The following is a 22,162-nucleotide window of genomic DNA, read 5'->3' on the forward strand; positions in this document are numbered from 1 at the left end:
AATCCACTTTACAGACCTCCTCATGGAGTTGGTGGGTATTTACCCACCATTGCCACTCGTTACACAAGTTACCGGTTCGTGAAATAAAAGACTCCTCCTGTCGCGTCGGCCGGCCGTGCCTGCCGCCGCCGCCCGCGCTCGCCGCACCGCCGCGCCCGCCCGCCGCCCGCCGCGCCGCCCCTGCTCGCCGAGCCACCCGCCGCGCCCGCCCGCGCTCGCCGCGCCGCCCGCCGTGCTGCCCGCCCCTGCCGCACGTCCGCCGTGGTGGTTGAAGCGTTGGAATCAGTCGTCGTGGTGGCTGTGCTGTTCCCGGCGCAGGGCCACCAGAACCAGCTGCTCCACCTATCGCTGCTGCTCGCGTCGCGGGGGCTCCTCGTGCACTACGCTGCGTCCCCGTCGCACGTCCGCCAGGCGCACGAGCGCGTTCACGGCTGGGACCCCGGCGCCCTCGGCTCCATCGAGTTCCATCGGCGTGGATGGCTGTTTTTGTCAAATGATTGGTGTTGAAGCAAACAGAGCAATGTATAGATGAAAGATATGGTCACTGAACACTGAATTTTCATGGAATTTCAAGAATCTTGAACTGTAGAAGTTATTTTTCTTTTGCACGCGGAGACAGAGAAGGGGAGGAAAGAGAAGAGACATACATGTGGACCTGTTTACAAAGGGTAAAATAGACTATTCATAACAAGTGCTTATGTTTTTGAAGTTGGAGCACTGCCATCAGCCAAACACGTGCAGCAGCTCCATGTTTTTCTAGAGTTGGTGGAGTGGAGCTGGGAAAGTGTGGAGCTGGTGGAGTGGAGTTGGTTTTCCTGGAGTGGAGTGCTCCCAAACAGGCCCTAAAGTTTAGCACATGTCACATCGAATCTTCGGATGCTAATTAAAAAGGCTAAATATGAATTAATTATAAAATTAATTACACAGATGGAGATTTATTCGCGAGACGAATTAATTAGGCTTAATAAATTCGTCTCACGAATTAGCCTCCATCTGTACAATTAGTTTCATAATTAGTCAACATTTAATACTGCTAATTAGTATCTAAACATTCTATGTGACAAGGACTACACTTTAGTCCGGAACCAAATGGGACTAAACTCTCTAAAGGAGCCATGTAGGAGAAAGAACTGAGGAAAGAGAAGGTGCTGCTGTTAGAGCTAACGAGGCCGCTAGCCCGCGTCCCCATGCTAAGCAGGCCCCACTAGAAGCTTAGTAATCAATTCCACCTTCTCTCTCCTTCAGTCATCTCCTCACCATGATCTTGCGTTCCGGCAGTTTCTCGGCTCCTCCCCTGGGCACGACCAGCGCCGCAAGACGAGACGAGGTGTTGGCGGCAGCGCAAGACGAGACAACGAGCACACCTGCCACCCCGCGAGGAGGAGTGGAGGACGGACTGCACCTTGTCGCCGTGGACGCGACGAGGATAGGGGCGTCGTGGCATCCTGCGTTGGCTGCGACTCGCGGGAGGAGGTGCGGCCAATGGCGTGAGCAGGCACGGCAACGGCCTATGCCCGGCGCGGGGATGGAGTGGGGATGAGGAGGTAGAGGCCAGCCAGGCACGGGGTCGCTGGTCCGCCGTCGTGCAACAGTGCAGGGCATAGCGGAGCATAGCCAGGCCACCACGGAGGAGGGAGGGACGATGAGAGGAGCAGCGCGAGCTTGGGCACGGCCTCGATGGAGCCGCTATGGGCCTGAGGGATGAAGCTTGTTTGTCAACGCGTAACAGTCGGTAAGGATGAGCAGTGCCGGAGGAGGAGATGGCAACGGCGACGGTGGGTGGGGGCGAGGCGGAGTGAGCGGGCTCGATCATGGCGCCATGGGAGAAGAGTAGAGACTGCCGCTGCAGGCACCGCCGAGCGCGAGGTGGCTTGGGCGGAGCTCGAACTTGACGCCATGGGGAGGAGCAGGGTGGTGGCCGGTGGGTGTGGAGGCAGAGGAAGGTCGGGGCGTGGCCCGCATGCGCAAATAGCAGAAGAGGATGGGTGGCCATCGGTCGAGAGGAGGGGGGTGGCGACGCTAGCAGAGGTGTGGGTGGCGGTCGGCGCGGGGGAGGACGAGTGGGCTCCGTGGGGAGAGTCGGAGAGAGAAGAGGCGTGAGCAGAGGATAAGGCTTGGAGCATAGGACCCACACGAAATTAATATTGCAGTAACACTGTTGGGTGGATGATCTATACAACTTAGTACATCCTACGTGGACATCACTATAGAGAGCATCTTACTATAACCATTGCAGGTGCCCTTACACCATCCACCATATATACATAATACATATACGGAGACATTTTTTATATTTAGCCTAATGTTACAAGGTGAATTGAAGCACGTAGGCTTTATGTCCGTCTCTTCTGGTCGACCATAACATCAAAGCTTACAAGGAATAACCGATCTTTCTGCTCGGCCACAATGAATCGGCGCACGTTTCATAGAGTAGAGAAGATTTTAAATCTTTACAAAGTGGAAAAGGCAAAATAAATATTTATTACAGACTCAAAACAAACTAGACCTAATAAATATTTATTACGGACTCAAAACAAACTAGACCTAGACGACGTGGGACGGACGTGGGCAGCCATTTTCGGCCAAAAAATGAACCAGATTTTTTTCCTCAACCCGGCCCGAGAAGAAATGGTACCTCCCAGCAAACCATTCGTCGTTGGGACGTCTTGTCCAACTTTAGTGTGTCAAAATTATTGTAGCAATATTGTAGCGTTTCGTTTGTATTTGTGAATTATTGTCCAAATATTGACTAATTAGGCTCAAAAGATTCGTCTCGCAAAGTACAACAAAACTGTGCAATTAGTTTTTGATTTCGTCTACATTCAGTACTCCATGCATGTACCGCAAGTTTGATGTGATGGGGAATCTTCTTTTTGCATAGTGCCAAAGTTGGGATTTGGGGGTGAACTAAACAAGGCTTAAGCATACTTCACTCTTGAGGAGCCGGCTGCAGAGGTAAAGTGGGGAGGAGGGAGGCGGCGGCAGAGGAGAGCGAAGAGGGAACCGAGGCAGTCAAACAAGGAAGAGAGAGCTGTCTGGATCATGTCCCTCCGGGCCCTCTGTTCCCTCCTCATCCGGAGGTTATCTCCACGTTGGATTCTACCTGGTCAGCAGCGGGTCGGCCAGCAAGCTCTCTCTGCACTCTAGTCACTTTCCGGCTCTCCGTATCTGTATCTCCCTGATCTCAGAACAGAATTTACTTCTTCACTCGCAGCTATCAGCTCATGTCTCTCCTCCTGATACAGAGGGATCTCGTTGTTGGTGACAATGGCGCTCGGGATGCTTTAGCCGTGGGTGGATTGGATGCATTGGCCGGAATTCTAGCCTTCTAGTTAAAAAAGAAACAGATGTCACAGAATGGATCTCGATTTGCTAGAATCATCTCCTTAACCTTCGTGGATGTTAATGCATCTGGTCTGACCTTTGCACTTCATTGCTTCGTGAGAGTTTATTCAATTTTTTTTGGAACAAACCTACAAACGTTTCGTATGTTTAGCGTTCAGGTAGATTTCAACAATTGAAGAAAACATAAAATTTAACAAATATACGTATAGGTGCATTTACAGGTATATCTGAGTTACCTTCCTTTATTAGCATCATATGCTTCTGTATCACTTCCATGCATTGCTCTATGGATCTACTCTATGTATATTGATAAGTGAGGCAGTGGTGCTTCAACCTGCATTGAATTGAAAATGTCAAAGGAAAAAAGTCAGTTTTCTTATGTGTGAATCAACATATCAAACTCATTCACGCTTTACAGTGCTTGCAGTAGGACCAACACTAAATAGAGAACTGACCTCTCATCCAGGAACTTTTGTTCCAGTTGACTTTGGACTCGAGACTAAAGTGCCTTTAGTCCTGGGTCAAAAATGAGCCACTGAAGGCTACCGACGGGGGAGCTTTAGTCCTAGTTGTAAAGACCAACTGGGACTAAAACCCCCCTCCTCCCCCCACCAGTCCCGGTTGTAACAGCTAGTGGGAAGAGGGAGCGTTTTGTCCCGGTTGGAAACACTAACCGGGACTAAAAGCCCCTCTTTAGTCCTAGTTGGCCACAAATCGGGACAAAATACCTGTTTCCACGCTCGCGCCCCTCTCTCCCGGCCTCCACCTTATATTCCTCCTCTCTCTTATCTCTTTTCTCTCCCGGCCTCCACCGTACCTTATCTTCATCCTCTCCCTCCTGGCTCTCACATTACTGCCCGTCGCCCCCTCCCCCTCCCTCCCGCCGTCGCCACCCCCTCCCCTCCCTCTCCCGTGGGGCCAGCGCGGGCGTGGTGCGGGTGAGCGGCGGGCGGGCAGTGGGCGAGCGGCAACGTGCTAGAGCGGGTGAGTTGTGGGCTAGCGTGGGTGAGCGGTGGCAGGCAGTGGGCGGTGGCCGGCACAGGCGGTGCGCGGCCTTTTTTTATGTTTTTTTGAACTGTTTTAAGACCAACCGGGACTAAAGGAGGTCTTAGTCCCAGGTGGATGACCCGATAGTAAAGGACCCCCCTTTATCTTGAAAATTTAGTTCCAGTTGGATTTTCGGGATCTATAGTCCTATCCAACCGGGACTAAAAAAGCGTTTTCCACCAGTGCAACACCGGCACTAATGGATGCAGCTGAAGATCTGGCAAATAAATGCAGCATCACATTCAATTGCAACATATCCTACAACTAATGGTGGTAATGGATCATGGCTCTCATACTTCCTTCACATTCCAATTCAGCCCTATGTATTTTAGTTCAAAATCATATAATATTATGTCCTGGCCCTCATTGAGTACGATGCTTAAATTTGCTAGGCTAAATTAGAGGGTCCTTTGCCACCCCTACCTACGACCCAAGTTGTTAGTTCTCAAAGTATGACAAAAAAATTTACACAGTAATTACACTATTAACGATATGTTCCCTCATGTCTTAGAACATGGCTAATTTTACGTTTGTATTAAATAATTTTATCTTGACCAACAATATCTCTAAAAATAATTTATTTCAAATAGAAAAAGTTATTCATTATGTTTCAAGATGAACATGCTAACATCATTTTTATGTTATTAATCTTTACAATTTTTTTGCTATTTATAGTCAAAGATAAAAAATATTTGACTTGCAATAGACCTAGAAGTAGCTACATATGGCCTGAAGAGAGTATGCTTTATCTGATTTTCTGTTTGTTTGGAACATATGTGTCAATAAAATACACTTTCTCAACAATAATTTTGAAAGAAAAATTTCCATAACAAGGACCTAACGTAGATAAGAAGAATGGCATAGGAATGTATGTGAAAAACGAATGAGGGAGGAGGGGGGATAGTGGAAAATATAGTTAGTTAATTTATGCTAATTTTGTGCCAAGTGATAATGCAAAATATCTTGTCATTTTTAACTACGACAAGAAAAATCTAACAGAAAAAACAAATCAACACAGAATCTGTAGGAAACTAGAAGCTGCTAGAAAAATATATGATCAAAAACATGAAGGTCATAATCGATATCATGTGCTTATGATTTAAGCACTAAATTGAGCCCTCTTCATCTTTCAAATTTAGCTAGCACAAGCTTTTTAAAATTTGTTGTATAATCGTAAAAATCTAGTACTTTAACCAATCACCTTCAAAGATCTCTGAATCTGTAATAATGCCATCCTTATCTTCGTCAAAAACTTCAACATGCCTTTCCAGTGCAGTCATGTTAGCAAATGTTAGCAAAATCAATGCTTGCCTCCACATGATCACCTTACATAACACAATAAAAATTGAAACTGAGAAAACACTGAAAACCATTATGCAGTACTTTCCCCCTTAATTCTTCTAGAACATACAAACAAGGAAATATATAGAATCACATAGTTATTGTAAACTTGCAGCTGAATATCCATAGAAGCAGGAGAGCTGCTGCTGCCGGCAATTCGTTGCCGACCCACCATCACCAGTTCACCACCACTTATTCCTTCTTCTGCAGATGTGTGACTGTGGGAGTGCACCTCACTGAAGGGAGCTGCTTAAGTAGCTCCCAGAAGAACTAGCAATGGAGCAGAAGACGGGAGTAGAATGTATCTGCATCTTATTTTCCTTTCAGTCGACGTGTAATTCTACTAGCCGGTTAACAACCTTGGAGCAGGAAAACTGGTGAACTGGATAAGTAAAACACAAAGAAGGGAGTGAAAATGATATTGCACCGTCATGTCTGCTTATTGACTTACAACATATATTAAGTAACGTAAGTATTAGTGTAAGATGAGAGGTAATAGAAGTTAATATAATGATTTGTAACGAGCAATGACTTCCTTGTACCTCTCTAATGACTGTAAAACATCAAAACAAAACAAACATGAATTGAAAAATATGAGAGGCTACAACTATGGATTATCTCACTGAACATAACCCACAATTACTTGCAGTTTCTTTACATGAAAGGCTCTTCTTACAGAAAAGATGAATTCACAAATAAACATACAGAACCAATGAAACTATGGTTATTATAACTCACCGATCCACACGCACACCATAATTTACAAATTCGTCACAAGAGTGTTTGTGATGTTATTATCATTTCTTTTTCGTAAATTCCTTCTTAGCCTTCCTCTCTTGCTCCAACCTTTCAAACAAGCTGCCATCATAGACCGCCCTGACAGTATCCTTGTGGAGAAACCCATCTTTATCTTTGCACAGGGAATACAGCACCTTCCACTCCGTCAAGCCACCCAGCCTGCGATAATTTTGCCGAAAAAAAAGCTGGGCTCAAATGGGCATCACCTAATTCATGCACGCAATATTTTACTTACTCTTGAAGAGAACTTACCATCCTTTGAAGTCTTTGGGTTCCCTGTTTGCTTGGAGCATCTCCTGCAGCTCTTTGCCCGTGAGGGCATCAGGCTTGGTGTGGGCATGCTTCTTGAATATCTCCTCAAACTTTTCAGGAACTGCAAGTTTCATAGATGATGTCATTAGATATTAAAGTTCATGCTATTGAGTTAGTTTTTGTAAATGTTAATGATAGATTTATTTTTTTGCAGGATATGTCATGGCATGGTTTTTTTACCATGACTTGTCTTAGCATTTTTTAGGCAAGACTTATCTTATCAAATTAATAATCTTATGGTAAATTACAGTGAAAACGAAGGCATCCAATTCAATAGTATCTGCACTATGTCCTGGTATCCTTTTCTTTATATTTCCTACATCATGATCATTCTCAGGTACTGATATAGACTGATTCTATTTATAATATTCAAACATATTTTGATGAACTATAGTCGTTTTTAAGTGTAGCTTTAAACAGTGGAAAAGGCAAAGCCAACTCTTCATTCTCAACCGTTTCCTCTAAGCTTCATCCCATCTCACATAAGGGAGAAAAGGAACACTAGCTAGTGTGTCTGGCAATTCTCATGTGTCTCGTCACATTTTTTTTATAGGAAGCTGAGTGATCAGTGTTACCTGGTCATGAGTAAAGTACAATGACAAGTGATTAATTATACTAACCCAAACTGGATTTTTCTGCAGCTGGCACATGGCCTATCCGAGAGGGATCATAAGGATGGTGACAGATTGTATATGGAATTGGAAAGGCCTTCCTTTGTATAAAGTTTTTTTTGACTGTGCAGATAATTCTATCGGTTAGATAGGCTGTTGTACAAGTTTTTCTGTGGCTGCAGATAACTATGAGAGATCTTTGTTCTATTCCAGAGAGGATAGTAAGGCAGGCCATGCATGTTCTATTTGCATCAAGATTCGTCTTGACAGAAACATGGGTATGGAATATGATAAAATTACAGTGAAAACAAAGGCATCCGACTTCTCATTCAATATTTGCATTAGCGTTTTCCTACACTTTAATTTCTTTAATAAAAGTTGGACACTTTGTCATTCCAACGTCAAGATCATATCACAGGTGGTTCAGATATGCTGGGAGAAGCTGATCAACTAGTTCTGGGACCCTAGTTCCTGCGATTATTCAGTAGGGCAACCCCATCTGATAGATAGAACACCCTCACTTTTTCTAGACTTAGGTGTTGCTGCAACCCATAGTTGTAATGTTTCTTTTGCCAGTACGTATTTGGCTCTCAGCCTCTCACTACTTCATCTTGCACACTTATTAAAATTGACTAATCCATATGCTAATTGTTAGCTAACCTGTCATCATGGGAATAATCTTTTCAACTCGTTTGGCTCCTGATTCAGTTAACTAATGCAGCATCCACCTCTTGCCATTGTTATCTTTCATTTTCTGCCATGCATTCTATTTCGATATTCATACTGAACTGTTGCAGTAGTTGATGAGTGTTGCTTTAGAGTGTAGACAGCGGAAACGACACATATAACCCTTCATCCCCAGCTATACGTTCCTTTTAGACTTTTGTTGCTTCTAATGTGAAGTGATAATGCATCCATCCATCTCACATCAGAAAAGTTGCACTATTATTATTGCTTACTCTTCTTTGCCGATTTGCATGTCGCTTAGCTACTACTTTATTGTTAGTGAGATAAATGATCAGTGTTACCTTGTCTTTACTGACCAGTAAAGTAACAGAAAATTCCTTTGACACCGGTAAAATGAGAGTTCCTTTCTTGGTCCTATAAATTTTGAACTTCTCTATTTGACACTAGATTTAACTTTTATTCCCTATTCGACACTATCGTCTGTTTTTAGCAGTGAAGAGTGAAAATACTATTTTGCCCCTTAGCATGACAAAGCTATCTGCAAGGAGATGATGCGAGGCTTGGGTCTGATTTTGGGGATCAGCTCAGGAATCATAGGGGGATTGGGAAGAGATTAGCAATGTGGTGATGCAACGGCGGACTTGAATCTTCGATCTAGCCATGTGTGGTCTTGGTTTCTGGTGTTTCTAACTCAATTTGGGCGATGGCATGCTTGATTTGGTGTTGCGTTCGTTCAATTCTGCCACCAAGGTGCTAGCCGAGATGGAACCCAGCAGTCTGCGTCATGTAGCACCAGCGCCATTTTCATCTTCTCATTTTCATCTTCTCGCAAGTCATCGGCTCATCGCAGCCTGCTGGCTGACCGAGGTTGCCTGCGCCATCGCCGTCCGCGGTCACGACCCATCCCTATCCGGCCATCCCCTGCGCAGTGCCCAGCCTCCCCAGCCCTTGATCCACGCACTCCGCACCTGGAGAAGCATACGTCGCCGCACCTGGAGCCGTGACTGCCTCCGCGCCGGGAGGCACGGCTGTCTCTGCGCCACCCTCACCGAGTCAACGTCCATTGAGCCGCGAGCATAGGCTGCCGCTGTCTCCTTTTCTTTAAAGCCGTCGTTTCGATATGGTGGGGAGAACAAGCGATTGATTTAAAAAAATAAATAAATCGGTGCCTGTTGGATGTAGCTTCCATTGAGGGTATTTTGGTCCATTTAACCAGGTTCATATATGAACTTAACAGAAGTAGGTAACGGATTGGATGGAGGTGTCAAATAAGAAACTAAAATTGAAGGTAGTGTCTAATAGGGAATTTCAAAATTTCTAGGGTCAGAAAAAGGAAGCTCTCACTTTACCGGTGTCAAATACGGAATTTTCTCAAAGTACAATGGAAACTCAACTGACCAGAGCTGGACATTAGGCTGCGGGCGCATGAACTATCTGAAGGTTTCACACGGATGGTAACAGATGGAAGTTTTTTTAAAGAAAAAAAGTACCTTCCATTGGCATCGTACACGCCTGAATCGCTTCCGTGCTTGCCCTTGTGGATGTTCTTCACATAAATGGGAAACTTAAAAGGTGGAGTCTTCTGGTTCTCCTGCAGCAGCAACATGAGAAAAAACGCGGGAATGAGTCGGCATCACAAGTCTTTAACACCTGGATCGAATCGCACTTATGCATGAATGACACGTCTTTAGAGCCATATACATGTCGAAAAGATAACCAAATTAAAAGGTGGAAGCTTTACTTGGTTGAGTGTTCGCAATGGAATGCGGTAGGGGATCGACTAGTGGTATGTCTATATGTATTCCTTAACATATGGACCGTAGCTTTATGCCTGCCTTTTCTTTTGCTTTTTCAAGAGAATAGTATCTAGTTGTAATGCGTGCTGGAGCATGTGTGTATCTATCTTCATGTGTTAGTGATTTTTTTTCTTGTACAGTACTTATCCGATCATATGCTTTCACTGTTTACAGCTCTTACTGAAGCTATATTCCGCTATTGTTTCGAAGAGTATATTAGGCATCTGCAGATATAGTTAGCTTATAATTAATTATAATTCCGTGATGAACTTCTTTGTCGCTAGAAGAGCCTCCTTAACCTCCAAAGTCATGTAGTCCATGGGGCTCACAAGCAATACACTGAACATTAAACCATTACGTATTTCACATGCTATGCTGAAACTGTCTATGGAGGCCAGCTAGAAACACGAAGCAGCATCACTCCGTTCTCACGCTTTCTGTCAAAAACAGTTGAGCTGTTTCATCGAGACTATTACTAACCGAATCGCAAATTGCTATAAAGCCAAGGACGGAGTCTAATCGCTATAATCATTCCGCTGGAGCGAAATCATTGAATCCTAACGCGCATAGTGCTGAATTTGTGCTCTGTTCATCTTAGTGATAAAATGTCAGGCGGACTGACCGACTGAGTGAAGTTCATAGGCGGAACTGGAGACGCAGAATTCAGAAAATCAACTACACAAAATCACTACAAGCTTTGGCCTTTAGCACACAGAGACACAGGCAGACACCAGACAGACGACAGAGAGTAGCAAATAACACACAGAGAGAAACACACGAGCAGTGTGTTGAAATGATTACCGGTTTGGTGCTGGGCCCAAGTCCGGCGTTGATGAAGACGGCGCTGGCGGCAGACAACGCCACCCCGCAGCCGATCGCGCGGAACCCTGCAACAGCAGCACGATCATCAGTCCCATTTCCTCACTTTCGATTCCAGAAAATATCAGAGCTGCTACCAGATTCACGCACCTTGGTATGTCTCGGATGGGTAGATGACGCCGTCCTTGTCGCGGTCGAAGAAGGCGACGTGCCGCTGCAGCGGCGTGAGCTCGCCGCTGTACACGTCCGCCGTGGACGAGGAGGACTGGCCCTTGGTGGCGTCGTCGTGGCTCCCTGGTGCATACACAAAGAGGAGCGCGCGCGGTGGTTACAAGGCCGAAACTCGCGCCGCGAATGAAGAGCATGCCGAGCCATTGATCTTTGAATTTAATTTGCATGGTGTGTGCGAGGAAGAGGAACAGGTCTTTCTACTCCACCTCTCTCTCTACATGTATATATGTATCTGATAATAATGCTTCTTGGGGGCTGGGAGACTGCTACTTACCGGTGTCTGCAGCTTTGCCTGCCATGGAGATTGTTGCAGAGGAGATCGAGGTCGACGACGCCGAGCAGGACAGAGATAGGGAGTTGCAGAGGGACAGAGAGAGCAGGGGAAGTTGGAGCCTTCGCGAGGGAGGAAGGAAAATACGGCAGGGATGCGCTGGTTCGAAGGTGGTGGCAGAAGGGAAAAGAATCGAACAGTTTCGATGGAAACGGACCCCTTGTGGGCGTGCTTTTCGGGTGCGGCCACAGCTGTGTTGTCTCTTGTGTGTATGCTAAGCAACCAACCTGACCCAAGAAAGATTCGTGGCTGGATTTGCGCCTCTCCCTCGGCGTACGTGCCGCGTCCCACTTGCCGCGCGTGTGGTGTGGTCGATCCGCCGTGTCACAATCGGGCACGCGCGCATGCACCGGCTCCGTTCGGGATGGATAAGCTACGCATAAAATCGAATTCGAATAGTACTATTTACTATAATTTAATTTGAATTCTAATACGAATACAAATACAAAATAAATAATTCGTATCCGGATATTTACTCGATATAATATAGTGTCATAATGAGTACCACTTTTACTTTATCGATAGTTTTATAATTGATAAAAAAATCATGGGAGTAAGTTATGAGCATAGATATCTTATTAAAAATAATATATTTATTAATAAATAATTAAATATATCGAAATAATTATAAAATAAGTATTTACGTAAATATATATCATTTAATAATAAAAATAAGTTAAATATAATTTATTCATTTAATAAATAATACACTGTATTTAAAATTAATATGGTTAGTCGTATTAAAATTAATTAAACTTTAAACTTTATCATTATATATCACTTGTAATATTAGGTTAACATAATTAGTCACTTGTCATATAGATATGACAATTTTTTAATAGTTTGAATGGTGTAAATATTTTTTATTAGCAATATTAAAATTAACATCATTTGTAATTAGTATTTAGTAATATAAATAAATTTTAGATGGTTTCATTGGGTACTTTATTCTTTGCGGATACCGATAATGTCAGATATTTTAATTTTTGTCGAATACGAATCTGGAATCGGAGAAAAATATTATAAATTGAATTCAGATATATCCATTTAACATCCATATTAAAAACTAATATGAATACGGATACTCATATTAACTTTTTAGTGAATACGAATTCAGATAATTCGAATTTCTAGACATCCATATCCATCCTAATTCGATGGGTGCGTGTGATTGTTACGAGCAGGGACAAGGGATGATCTCGGCTGGCGGCAGGCGGTTTCGTCTCGTCTCGTCCGAGGGGAGGACGAGAAGGCGGCGGCCGGGGGCGTGTCAGCTAGCAAACGACGACGCGTACGCCGTCTGCCGAGCTGCTATATATCGTCGCAGCCACGTACGTACATGAACGTGGACCGCATCCCTCATCCAATGACTGACGTGTGCAAAGAAAAAAAAAGTCAATCAATATCTTTGGTCTGAATATGGCACGAGGCAAGATCAATTTTCCCATGAACACATTCGGTCCGTGGACGCGGCTGTCCCAGGGTATTAGAGCCAGTACAATTAGTATCCGTCAATAGGCGAGCTCATGTATTGATACTGATATACAATAAGTTGTATTCTAAATTATCTTGTAGTAACTCTACAATTTGTGCATAGAAAAATAAATATTATGAAATACATAGCAATAGCAACTCGTATACTTTTTTCGGAAGGGGGGATAACTCTTGTAGTGGTGTTATCTCGTAGTCCTAAAATCTCTGCTAATATCAAAGGCAGGAGTGTTTCTTTCATGTGTGACGGGTACCTGTACCAGAAGTACCCTCAGGAAAGGGGATAAGGCAACCAGGCGCCAAAAAGCTAAAGGTTCAACAGTTAGAAGCATCCTGGAAGAATCTTAGACGATATTGCGGCCCACCACCCGACCTCCCATGGTTGGAAGACAAGAGTTACGACTCGCCGACTCAGCTAGCTCGGGGGCGGAGCCTACAATGGGCCCGCAACGCCTCACCTCACTCCTTGACTCAGGAAGACCTATGTTGTACGAGAGGCATTAAATGCACGGCATGGCCCCCCTGACCGCCTCACGTCGGAGACATGACTGGGCGAGGGGAGCCGACCTTTAACCGGGGGTCCGAGGGTGAGGCTACACCCTTCGGACCGCCCAGGACGGCATGCAGGATGAGGCCACGAGCGGCCGTACGCGCCCACGTGCCCCGGCATCATCATCACCTTTGCCGTCAAGGAGACTCGTCAAGATCAAGGCCATGCCACCGCGCTAGGCCCGGTATGGTCCCGCAGACGAGGTGGGACCTAGCGATAGACGTTACGGCGAGGAGCGGCCGTGAGCACACTAATGAGGTCGGGGAAAGTCGGGACGAGCAGCGCGCCCGTCCAGGCCACTAATCACGGCCTGCCCATTCGTCACCAGTACGGACGATGGCAACACCACCCGTCCCATTCACTGCCACAAAGTTGGCGAACGGGATGGGAGCATGCCACGAAGCAGGCTGAGCCGTGCGTAAGCAACCCACACCGCATAGGAACCATCGTACAAGGCGTGCAAAGTCCACGACCAGCCAAGGAAACAGGACAAGGAGGCCTCTTGGTGCAAGAAAGACCTGACCACGCCACAACCCCCAACCTCTGAGGTCGGGGACCCCCTCCATTTCTCAACATTATTGCCGGTCCCTGGCTTATATAAGGGGAATCGGACCTTCTTTCTCCCTCTCTCGCATTCAACACATACACCCACACATCACACGAATGCTTGCTTGCAAGCACCCCGTTGTAAGCCTAGTGCACTTGATCCAAGGAGCACAACTCCTGCCAAAACTAGACGTAAGAATTTTACCGAACTAGTATAACTCCTTATCTCCTGTGTGCTAGACATCGAAAGTGAGGAGAGCGCGGCGTACAATCACTAGTCGGCGGTCCGAAACACCGACAGTTGGTGCACCAGTTAGGGGTAGTCACGCATTCCTTGCTAGCTTTTGATGGCCTCCTTCGGTCTTAGCGCCGGCGGCGGTGCTGCCCCGGGCGACACCATTTGCTTTGAGAGCCTCGAGTTCGCTGTCAACGCTGGGGGCGAGTTGCAGCTTGTCCCTAGCTTTCTTCCAGCCCAAGCATTCCATTTTGGAAGTCTGGACTTCATCGCTGACCAGCTAGGTCACCTACACCTCCTCGAAGAGGGGCTCCCCATCCAGCCTGAGCTGGAGGGGGTGCCACTAAGTGGCAACCCCGCCGCATTGCCCATCGATGGTGATACCCTAGCACGTCAGATTGATGTACACCTCGGGGTGGACCCCAAGCCCGAGGCCTGCCAGCGCACCTTCTATGCACTAGCCAATGTCTTCACCCAGCTCTTCGGGAAGGCCCCACTCCCCCCGAAGAGTGAGTTCTGGGACCCTACGGTTTAGTTGTCGTGTGATCTCCGGGACGCAGCCCAGCTCTTTTAGATGGACCTCAAGCGCTGGCTCCGCCCCGACCCGCTGTGGCATCCCTAGTGTTAAAAGGATAAAAAAAGAGAATTTAAGAAGGAAATTAGAAATACATCAAAATGGACAAGTGTCAAGTTTCAAATACCTTTCAAATCCTCCTAAGTGTGAAAAACACCCCAAAAAGGTACTTATTTGGGTAGGATTTAAAAATAAAATTTTATATAAGAACTCAACGTTTTGCCAATATAAAGTTGTAGAACTTTTCAAACTAAACAACTTTCATAATTTGCACTTCCTCTGATTTTGAGCAGAAGGCACCCAAAAATTGGATCAAAGTTCAGCCAAATTTGGGGCCAATTCGAATTTCAGCCTAGCCGGCATTCTACCAAACTTGGCACAAGTTTATCTCCAAATCTGCTGAGATTTTCACATGATAGCTTTTGTAGAACTTGTAGCCCATAGTTCCAACTCCAACTTCTAGATTTGTAGATTTCAAAGTCTAGTTTGAAAATTTGGAGAAATTTTGCCCGAAAGGCCTTGCCCTCGTGTGCCACACGTAACACCCATGTGCACGAATCCGTGGTGATCGCGGATGGCGCGTTACGCCGCACCACGTCGCGCCGCGCAGCTGGCCATCGCCGCCCAGCCAACCCTCTCCGGCGATGTGACCCGACGAAGCCCAGCCTCGCCCAGTCGTCGCGCGCGCCATCTCTGCTCCTCCACGCCAAATCCCTACGTCCTGTGTGTTGGTTGGATTGAATTGCTTTGGAGGAGGTCTCTGCCTCACCTTATATTGCTGGAGGCAGGGTTACAGGTCGGTTGTTTATAAGAATACTAGTCGGATTCAATTAGACGAGTTCTACTCTTATTGCCACGAGTACTTTTCCTAATCCTCGATTAGTTCCTTTCTTGCCACGTAGACCACACCGTCCCACGCCATAGTCTTCATGTCAAATATGTCTCGGTGTCCAGCCTTCTATTTAAGACTGTCCAAACCTTCTGGTGGGCTCATAGATATCTGTACAACAAACAGGTCAAAACATTCCAACAAAGGTATCTTGGTTATATTTATAGGATACTCTGGTATCCTATTGGAACACTTCAAGGGGTCAGTGGCCAAATTTATCAAAAGATCTTATACCTTTGTTAGACACAATAGTGGCCAAATTTATCAAAAGATCTTATACCTTTGTTCTAGCTAGACACAATGGAGCAGTTAGGGTTCGAATAGTGCGACAAAGTATGGGAACATTCAAACCCTAAAAATTGATCAAACGACCACCAAATCTTACAAAATTTTAACCAAAGCTTTGCATAAACATGGTGGATTTTCCTAGAGCACAAAAAGGAGAGGTTTTATAGGAAAACTCTAAACTGACAAGCTTATGCATGGATTTGCTACAGGATCACCCTTGATGGTCTTGAACATGTCCCAACTTTGATTTGCTCTAAGAAAACACTCCAAAATACATTCAATCATTTGATCAGAAAGAGGCTAAAATGGCCCCAAAAATCCCAAAAAAAAAAGATAAATAGCAAGAGACTAGAAGGTGGTGAATTCGGAGCAGGAATTTAGGAAAACAATCTTCGATTAATAATGAGGAATTCATCTATAGAACACTTGCCACCACCCATCATCCTCCCTCTAAATTGAAGAAAAGAAGAGCTAGAGAAGTGCTTATTCTCTCAATTCTCTCTCCATGAGCACTTGGCTAGCCTATCTCCGAATAAACAAGGGTCTTTTGACCCCCTCCAGACAAAGCACATCCAATATATATATAGGTTCATGGCCTATTTCAGTTCTAAAGATAACTACCCACGGAAAGGCAGAATGGTCCAACTTTTTGAATATGTGTGTCGAATGGGCCTAGAACCTTCATGACTTTGCTTGATTTGTTGCAATATTTGCTATGGTGCCACGCGTTCTCAAACCTATCATCCCTGGTTTGAAGGAGAAATGGAAACTATCTTGCATGCTTCTCAAAACACCACTACATAATTGCTATGCAAGCTCCTCAATGTCGACGAGTGTCTTGCCTAGTCCTCAATCCAATAAGCCTTCGAGTCCTCACACTCATGCCTCTGGGAAGCCTTTGCATTGAATTCGATGTTTACCTTGACTTGGTCAACAATGTCTCCACCATCTCGTCATCATGTACTCTTGCTCTTCATAGTCTGCTATTATATATAACATGGCCTCTCATAAATATAGTACGGATCAGAAGACTAGCAATGTGATACATGCACAAGGATGGCTGAGACCCAGGTGGCCGGTGTTAAATGGTGAGAACCATCCATAGTTATGCTTTAAGATTCAACTCAATCTTGTCAAGTAATAACATCATGTCTCATAAGTCATTGATCTTATGTGGTTTGATCATTTTGGTAGATCAAATTGCTGCGCAGGCTAACTTTCGAACAGATACAACAATTTGGAGTTAGCCCACAAGGCCAAAAGGCATTTTTTTTCAGATGTAGAGTAATCATATGAGAGGTTCAATCATACATCTTGACAAAGATCTAATAACAGCCTTAAATTCGATCAAAGCATCAGAAGTCTCAAGTGGCTGAAAAGTATAATGGCTTTGTGTGTGAATATATAGTAGCCCCTCAATGAGCATGGAGGAAAAGACCTAGCAGAAAACTGGATAATAAATACACAGTGGAAGGAATATATTGCATTGCACAGCTACGTCAATTGTCTATTAAGTACAAACAATTTGAAAATAAAAGGCACTGAAACGTGAATTAAGAATATGGGAGAATTACACAATTCGCAACTAATGCATGCCTTAATTCATAAAATACATTCAATATACTTAGAATCTCTAGGATAGCTATAAAAAACAATGGACAAGCATACAGAATCAATAAAAACTAGGATATTGATTTACTGATCCACACACACTGCAACACCCCATAATTTACAAACTCTTGCACTGTATGCTCTCTATGATCTTCTTATCATTTCTTCTTAGTAGACTCCTTAGACTTCCCCTCCTTCTCCAACCTTTCGAACAGACTACCATCGTAGACTGCCCTTACAGTGTCCTTGTGGAGAAACCCCTCCTTGTCTTTGCACAGGTAGTACAGCACCTTCCACTCCGTGAAGCCACCCAACCTGTAGAAGTTTTGCCGAAAAATACTGAGCTCAAAGGACCATCACTTAGATGCCATTTATCCTAATAACTTATGCGGAGAACTTACCATCCTTTGAAGTCTTTAGGTTCCCTGTTTGCTTGGAGCAACTCCTGGAGCTCCATGCCTGTCAGGGCATCAGGCCTGGTATGGGCATGCTTCTTGAAGACCGCCTCAAACTTTTCAGGAACGAACCTGGAGATTTATAGATTGTATGGTTAGAAAATCTACATTGGGCGAATAACTATTAGAGATCCTCGCATTCTTGCAAAAGAGCATAAAGGTAAGACATGTTATTCATTTTGTAATAAGACCTGTCTTGACAGAAACACCTATGGTAAGTTAAAGTGAAAAAATAGAGCATCATATCAGATTCTTCACTCGGTAGTATTTGTACTAGTGTCTTTCTGTGCTTTTCAATAAGACGATAATCAGACATGTGTAGACCCACTTGTCAATAGTTGAACACCTGGTATTCAGCATCAGTATACATGGTTAATTCTCTAATAGATCGATCCTATAAAACTTAGACAGGTGCAGATGCAACTCAGAGTTGTAACAATGTTTCTGTTTTCGGTATCTGACTTGACTCAATACTTCATCCCCCACACACTTACAATTGACTGATCCGTATGCTGGTCCAAAGAAATGCATTGGCATATGTGAACACCACCCATCCCCATGGATCTAAGTTTTATTTTCACCTCGTTTGGCTCCTGATTCAGTTAACTAATGCAATAACCACCCTTCCCAATATTCTTTGTGCCATGCTTTCCATTTCCCATTCGAATATCGAGCTGTAGTGGTTGATGATGCTGTTCCTTTTGACAGCAGAAACGACACGCACAACCCTACGTCCCCAGCTGTACGTTTCCTTTAATCTTTTTCACTAATGTGCAGTGACACTGCATCCATCAGTCTCACTTCTCAGACCTACTTGCATTCAAATGTCTCCTTGTGTTACTTTAAATTATTTGGACTACGGAATTATTAGTGTTACCTTGTCTTGATTGACCAGTAAAGTACAATGAGAAGTGATTATTGATTAACTCTACTCACCAGAACTGGACTCTTGTCCTGCTGGCATATCAACTATATGAAGGAACAACTATGGATGGTGACAGATGAAAAATTGAAGAAAATTACCTTCCGTTGGCATCATACACGCCTGAATCACTTCCGTGCTTGCCCTTGTGGATGTTCTTCACGTAAATGGGGAGCTTGAGACGTGGGGTCTTCCCGTTCTCCTTCAGTGACACGAGGAACATGGAAATGAGTTAGCATCAGAAAAGAAAAACAGATATGGGGATCCTAACTTACACCTGAATTGATCCGCACTTACGTATGCCACGATTTCAGAGTTCTATGCTGAAAACATAACCTAAAGGTGTTAGCTTTGCTTTTGTAGGTCTTGAGTGTTCACATTCACGGTGGAAATAATGCAGTGCTAGGTATATGTGCCATAAGACATATGCAGCGCAGCTTTATACCTGCCTTTTTGTTTTCCTTTTTCTGATGAAAAAGGTTGCATCGTTCTAGGTGTAATGTGTGCTGGCATGTGTGTATCTTCACGTTAAGGATTTTTTTCCCATTCAGCACATCTTTAATTATATGGCATTGTTTGGGACTCTTGATTAAAAGATTACTCCCTTGTTTCGAGATTCGAGAGTTATGTTCAGGATCTGCGCAGTCAAACTCTTGAAAGTCTGACCACTGGGTAAAAGTAGATAAAATGTGTTTGAATATGTTTTCATGCATTTTAATATCGTCGAGATGATGAACATCTAGTGGTCCCATATTTATATCAGAGGACACATCGATACTCTAAATGCCATCGTTTGAATTTGAACGTAGGAGGAGCAAACGCCACCATCACTGTACTAGGCCACAAGCTGGGGTTGTGCCGGAGAGAAACAGGAAGCAACGTTAAGATTTCATACGCCACCTTACCCAAAACAGTTGATCGTAGCTCTAAACGTCTAAACCATCACTAATCACTAAAGGCTGTTCTTCCTGCCATGCAGAAGAACTGAATCGCTTTGCCGGAGAGTGGGGCAGACAGAGCTAACTGATATCAACATATTTCTAGTTTTCTGCCAGGTTCACGTACAGAAATTTTGGCGATCAAACTAAACACCGAGCCAACTAATAAACTAACCATGATTCTACCAAGATTCAGATTCGAAAACTAACCGGTATGGTCTTGGGTCCCAGGCCTCCGTTGATGAAGACGGCAGCGACGGCGGACAGCGCAACGCCGGCTCCGATGGCGCGGAACCCTGCAGCGGGGCACAAGAAGCACAGCTACACATGGTTAGCACTGTCATCGGCACAGAAAGCTCGCGCGGCAAAGAAAAGAGATTCAGAGAAGGCTTCATGAACCATGATAAGTCCAAAGAAATCATCTGCTATATCTATGTTCGTTGCGAGATTCATGTGTTCACGACGGGCCAGAACCAGAAGAGGCGACCGCGCGCGCACCTTGGTATGTCTCGGCGGGGTAGATGACGCCGTCCTTGTCGCGGTCGAAGAAGGCGACGTGCCCCTGCAGCGGCGTGAGCTCGCCGCCGTACACGCCCGCCACGGACGAGGAGCCCTGCTCCTTGACGGCGTCGTCGTTGATCCCTGGTCGTCCCAGCACGAAGAGCAGCGCGGTGGTTACGAGGGCGAAACTCGCGCCGCGAAGGACGTGCCGACGAGCCAGGGATCTTTCCGGCCGCGGCTTTCGGAGCAGCGGAACGGCCGCCGCTCCACTCTCATTCCCCATTGCCTCCCTCGCTGACTCTTTGTGGGGAGACTTGCCGGGGTCTGCGGCTGGTTTGGCGGCCATGGGGACGACGAGGTTGGATTGGAGGAGATCGACGACGGTTTTGAGGAAGGGCGAGGGGGAGTTGTAGAGAGACACAGGACGGGAGTGTGGAGGTAGCCTTGGAGGGAGAGGAAGGAATGTGGCAGATCGAGATGCCAACGGGGTGTGTGTGGCGGGTGACTGAAGGAATCGATGTCGCGGTCGCGATGGAGGCTACTTTTGCGGAGTGCCATGGCGCGATGAGGGGCTATTTGTATCCGGGGCACCAGCCAGCAGCCGCGCAACCACTTGCCATGTTTTTTTTTTAGAAAACATTGGCAGGAGCGCTGCCTATTCATTTAAGAGGGGAAGAAGTTTGAACATAATTTGACAAAGAAATTACATGAAAGTAAATGACCTCAAGCACAGGAAGTAACATTAAGAAACTGAAAAAACACCACTTGCCATGTAAGCCAACGTGACCCAAGAGGCCAAGATTACTGGTCGGGTTTGGATATCCCCTGCTACCGAGGTTATCCACCATGAGTATTAATTTGTTTCGGATTAATTAAGCGAAGAATTTGCACTCGTTTTTGGGCGGTCTTGGATTCCGCGCGAGGTTGTTGGGATTGATCGGTGCAAACGAGCACTTGTGCCATTCTTTTGTCGAAGAATGACATGACTAACACGCTGCTGTAGTACCTGCTCTAGCTTATTATCACGAACTTTTGATGCTACTTTTGCAGTAATTACTTTATTCGTTAACCAAATGCTGGTGTCAGAGACTAGTGTATAAGCAGTTTTTGATCAATCATCACTTGATCATATATACCAATCGGGGTTGCAGAAAAGAATGATGCACACATGGTGACCACTGACCAGATTTGTTCAATATGCAATCGTAGCTGGGGCAGCATACGGTCTGAATCAATCCGTTCCTTTGTTTCAACGGATTAAGAATCACATAATCATGCAGGCCTTTATGACTTGATTTCTTGGATTGGATTACGTGTCTAGTATGCAAAAGCACATGACAACTTTGTCCTTGAATCCTTGTAATTACCTACCTCATTTTATTCCTAGCATTTAAAACTTGATAATTCAAAATTTTCAAACCACGTGCAACCAATAAATGTTGAGAGAATAGCATCTTCTCTTTTTTTAAAAAAATAGTGAGAGATAGCCTGACCAATTTGGGCAAGCATTTTGCTTGCCCGCATGAGGGGCGCACCCTGCAGCAGGCGCCTGTCAAATCTTTTTGGGCCAGCCAAACTTTGGCTTAGAACCAAATAGCGGACAAAGTTTTACGACATGCCAAAATTTAGCTTGGCTAACCTTGGCATGGAACCAAACATACCTACATATATACTTGAACTTTTGTGAAGAGTGAGTCGCACTTGGCCAGGTTCACGTCCTCCATGCACGTTCTTACAAGTTACAACCCTCCAATCTGTGGACATACTCATCAAGCTATTGCAATGGCTGTCTTCAAGGATTTTGGTCCCGTCTCAATATCCGTACCACTGGGATATTGCATCAG

At 45.1% G+C, this 22,162-nt stretch overlaps 2 protein-coding genes across 2 annotated transcripts; both read right to left on the minus strand.

The window, feature by feature from the left end:
- Positions 1-6,289: 6,289 nt before the first annotated feature.
- LOC101774317 (probable peroxygenase 4) lies at positions 6,290-11,498 on the minus strand. The gene is made up of 7 exons (XM_004965097.3): positions 11,262-11,498; positions 10,907-11,050; positions 10,739-10,824; positions 9,632-9,732; positions 7,949-7,953; positions 6,784-6,904; positions 6,290-6,690 (listed from the first exon to the last, which is right to left on the minus strand). The coding sequence occupies exons 1-7, from the start codon at positions 11,284-11,286 to the stop codon at positions 6,531-6,533; spliced, it is 642 nt and encodes a 213-aa protein (XP_004965154.1). The 5' UTR covers positions 11,287-11,498; the 3' UTR covers positions 6,290-6,530.
- Positions 11,499-17,359: 5,861 nt separating this feature from the next.
- On the minus strand, positions 17,360-20,850 carry LOC101773919 (probable peroxygenase 4). Its single transcript, XM_004965096.2, has 5 exons — positions 20,316-20,850; positions 20,028-20,113; positions 18,981-19,081; positions 17,904-18,029; positions 17,360-17,817 (listed from the first exon to the last, which is right to left on the minus strand). Exons 1-5 carry the CDS (start codon positions 20,662-20,664, stop codon positions 17,661-17,663), a joined length of 819 nt encoding a protein of 272 aa, XP_004965153.1. The 5' UTR covers positions 20,665-20,850; the 3' UTR covers positions 17,360-17,660.
- Positions 20,851-22,162: the final 1,312 nt, after the last annotated feature.

Source organism: Setaria italica, chromosome IV, assembly GCF_000263155.2.
Source record: "Setaria italica strain Yugu1 chromosome IV, Setaria_italica_v2.0, whole genome shotgun sequence".
NCBI lineage: Eukaryota > Viridiplantae > Streptophyta > Magnoliopsida > Poales > Poaceae > Setaria > Setaria italica.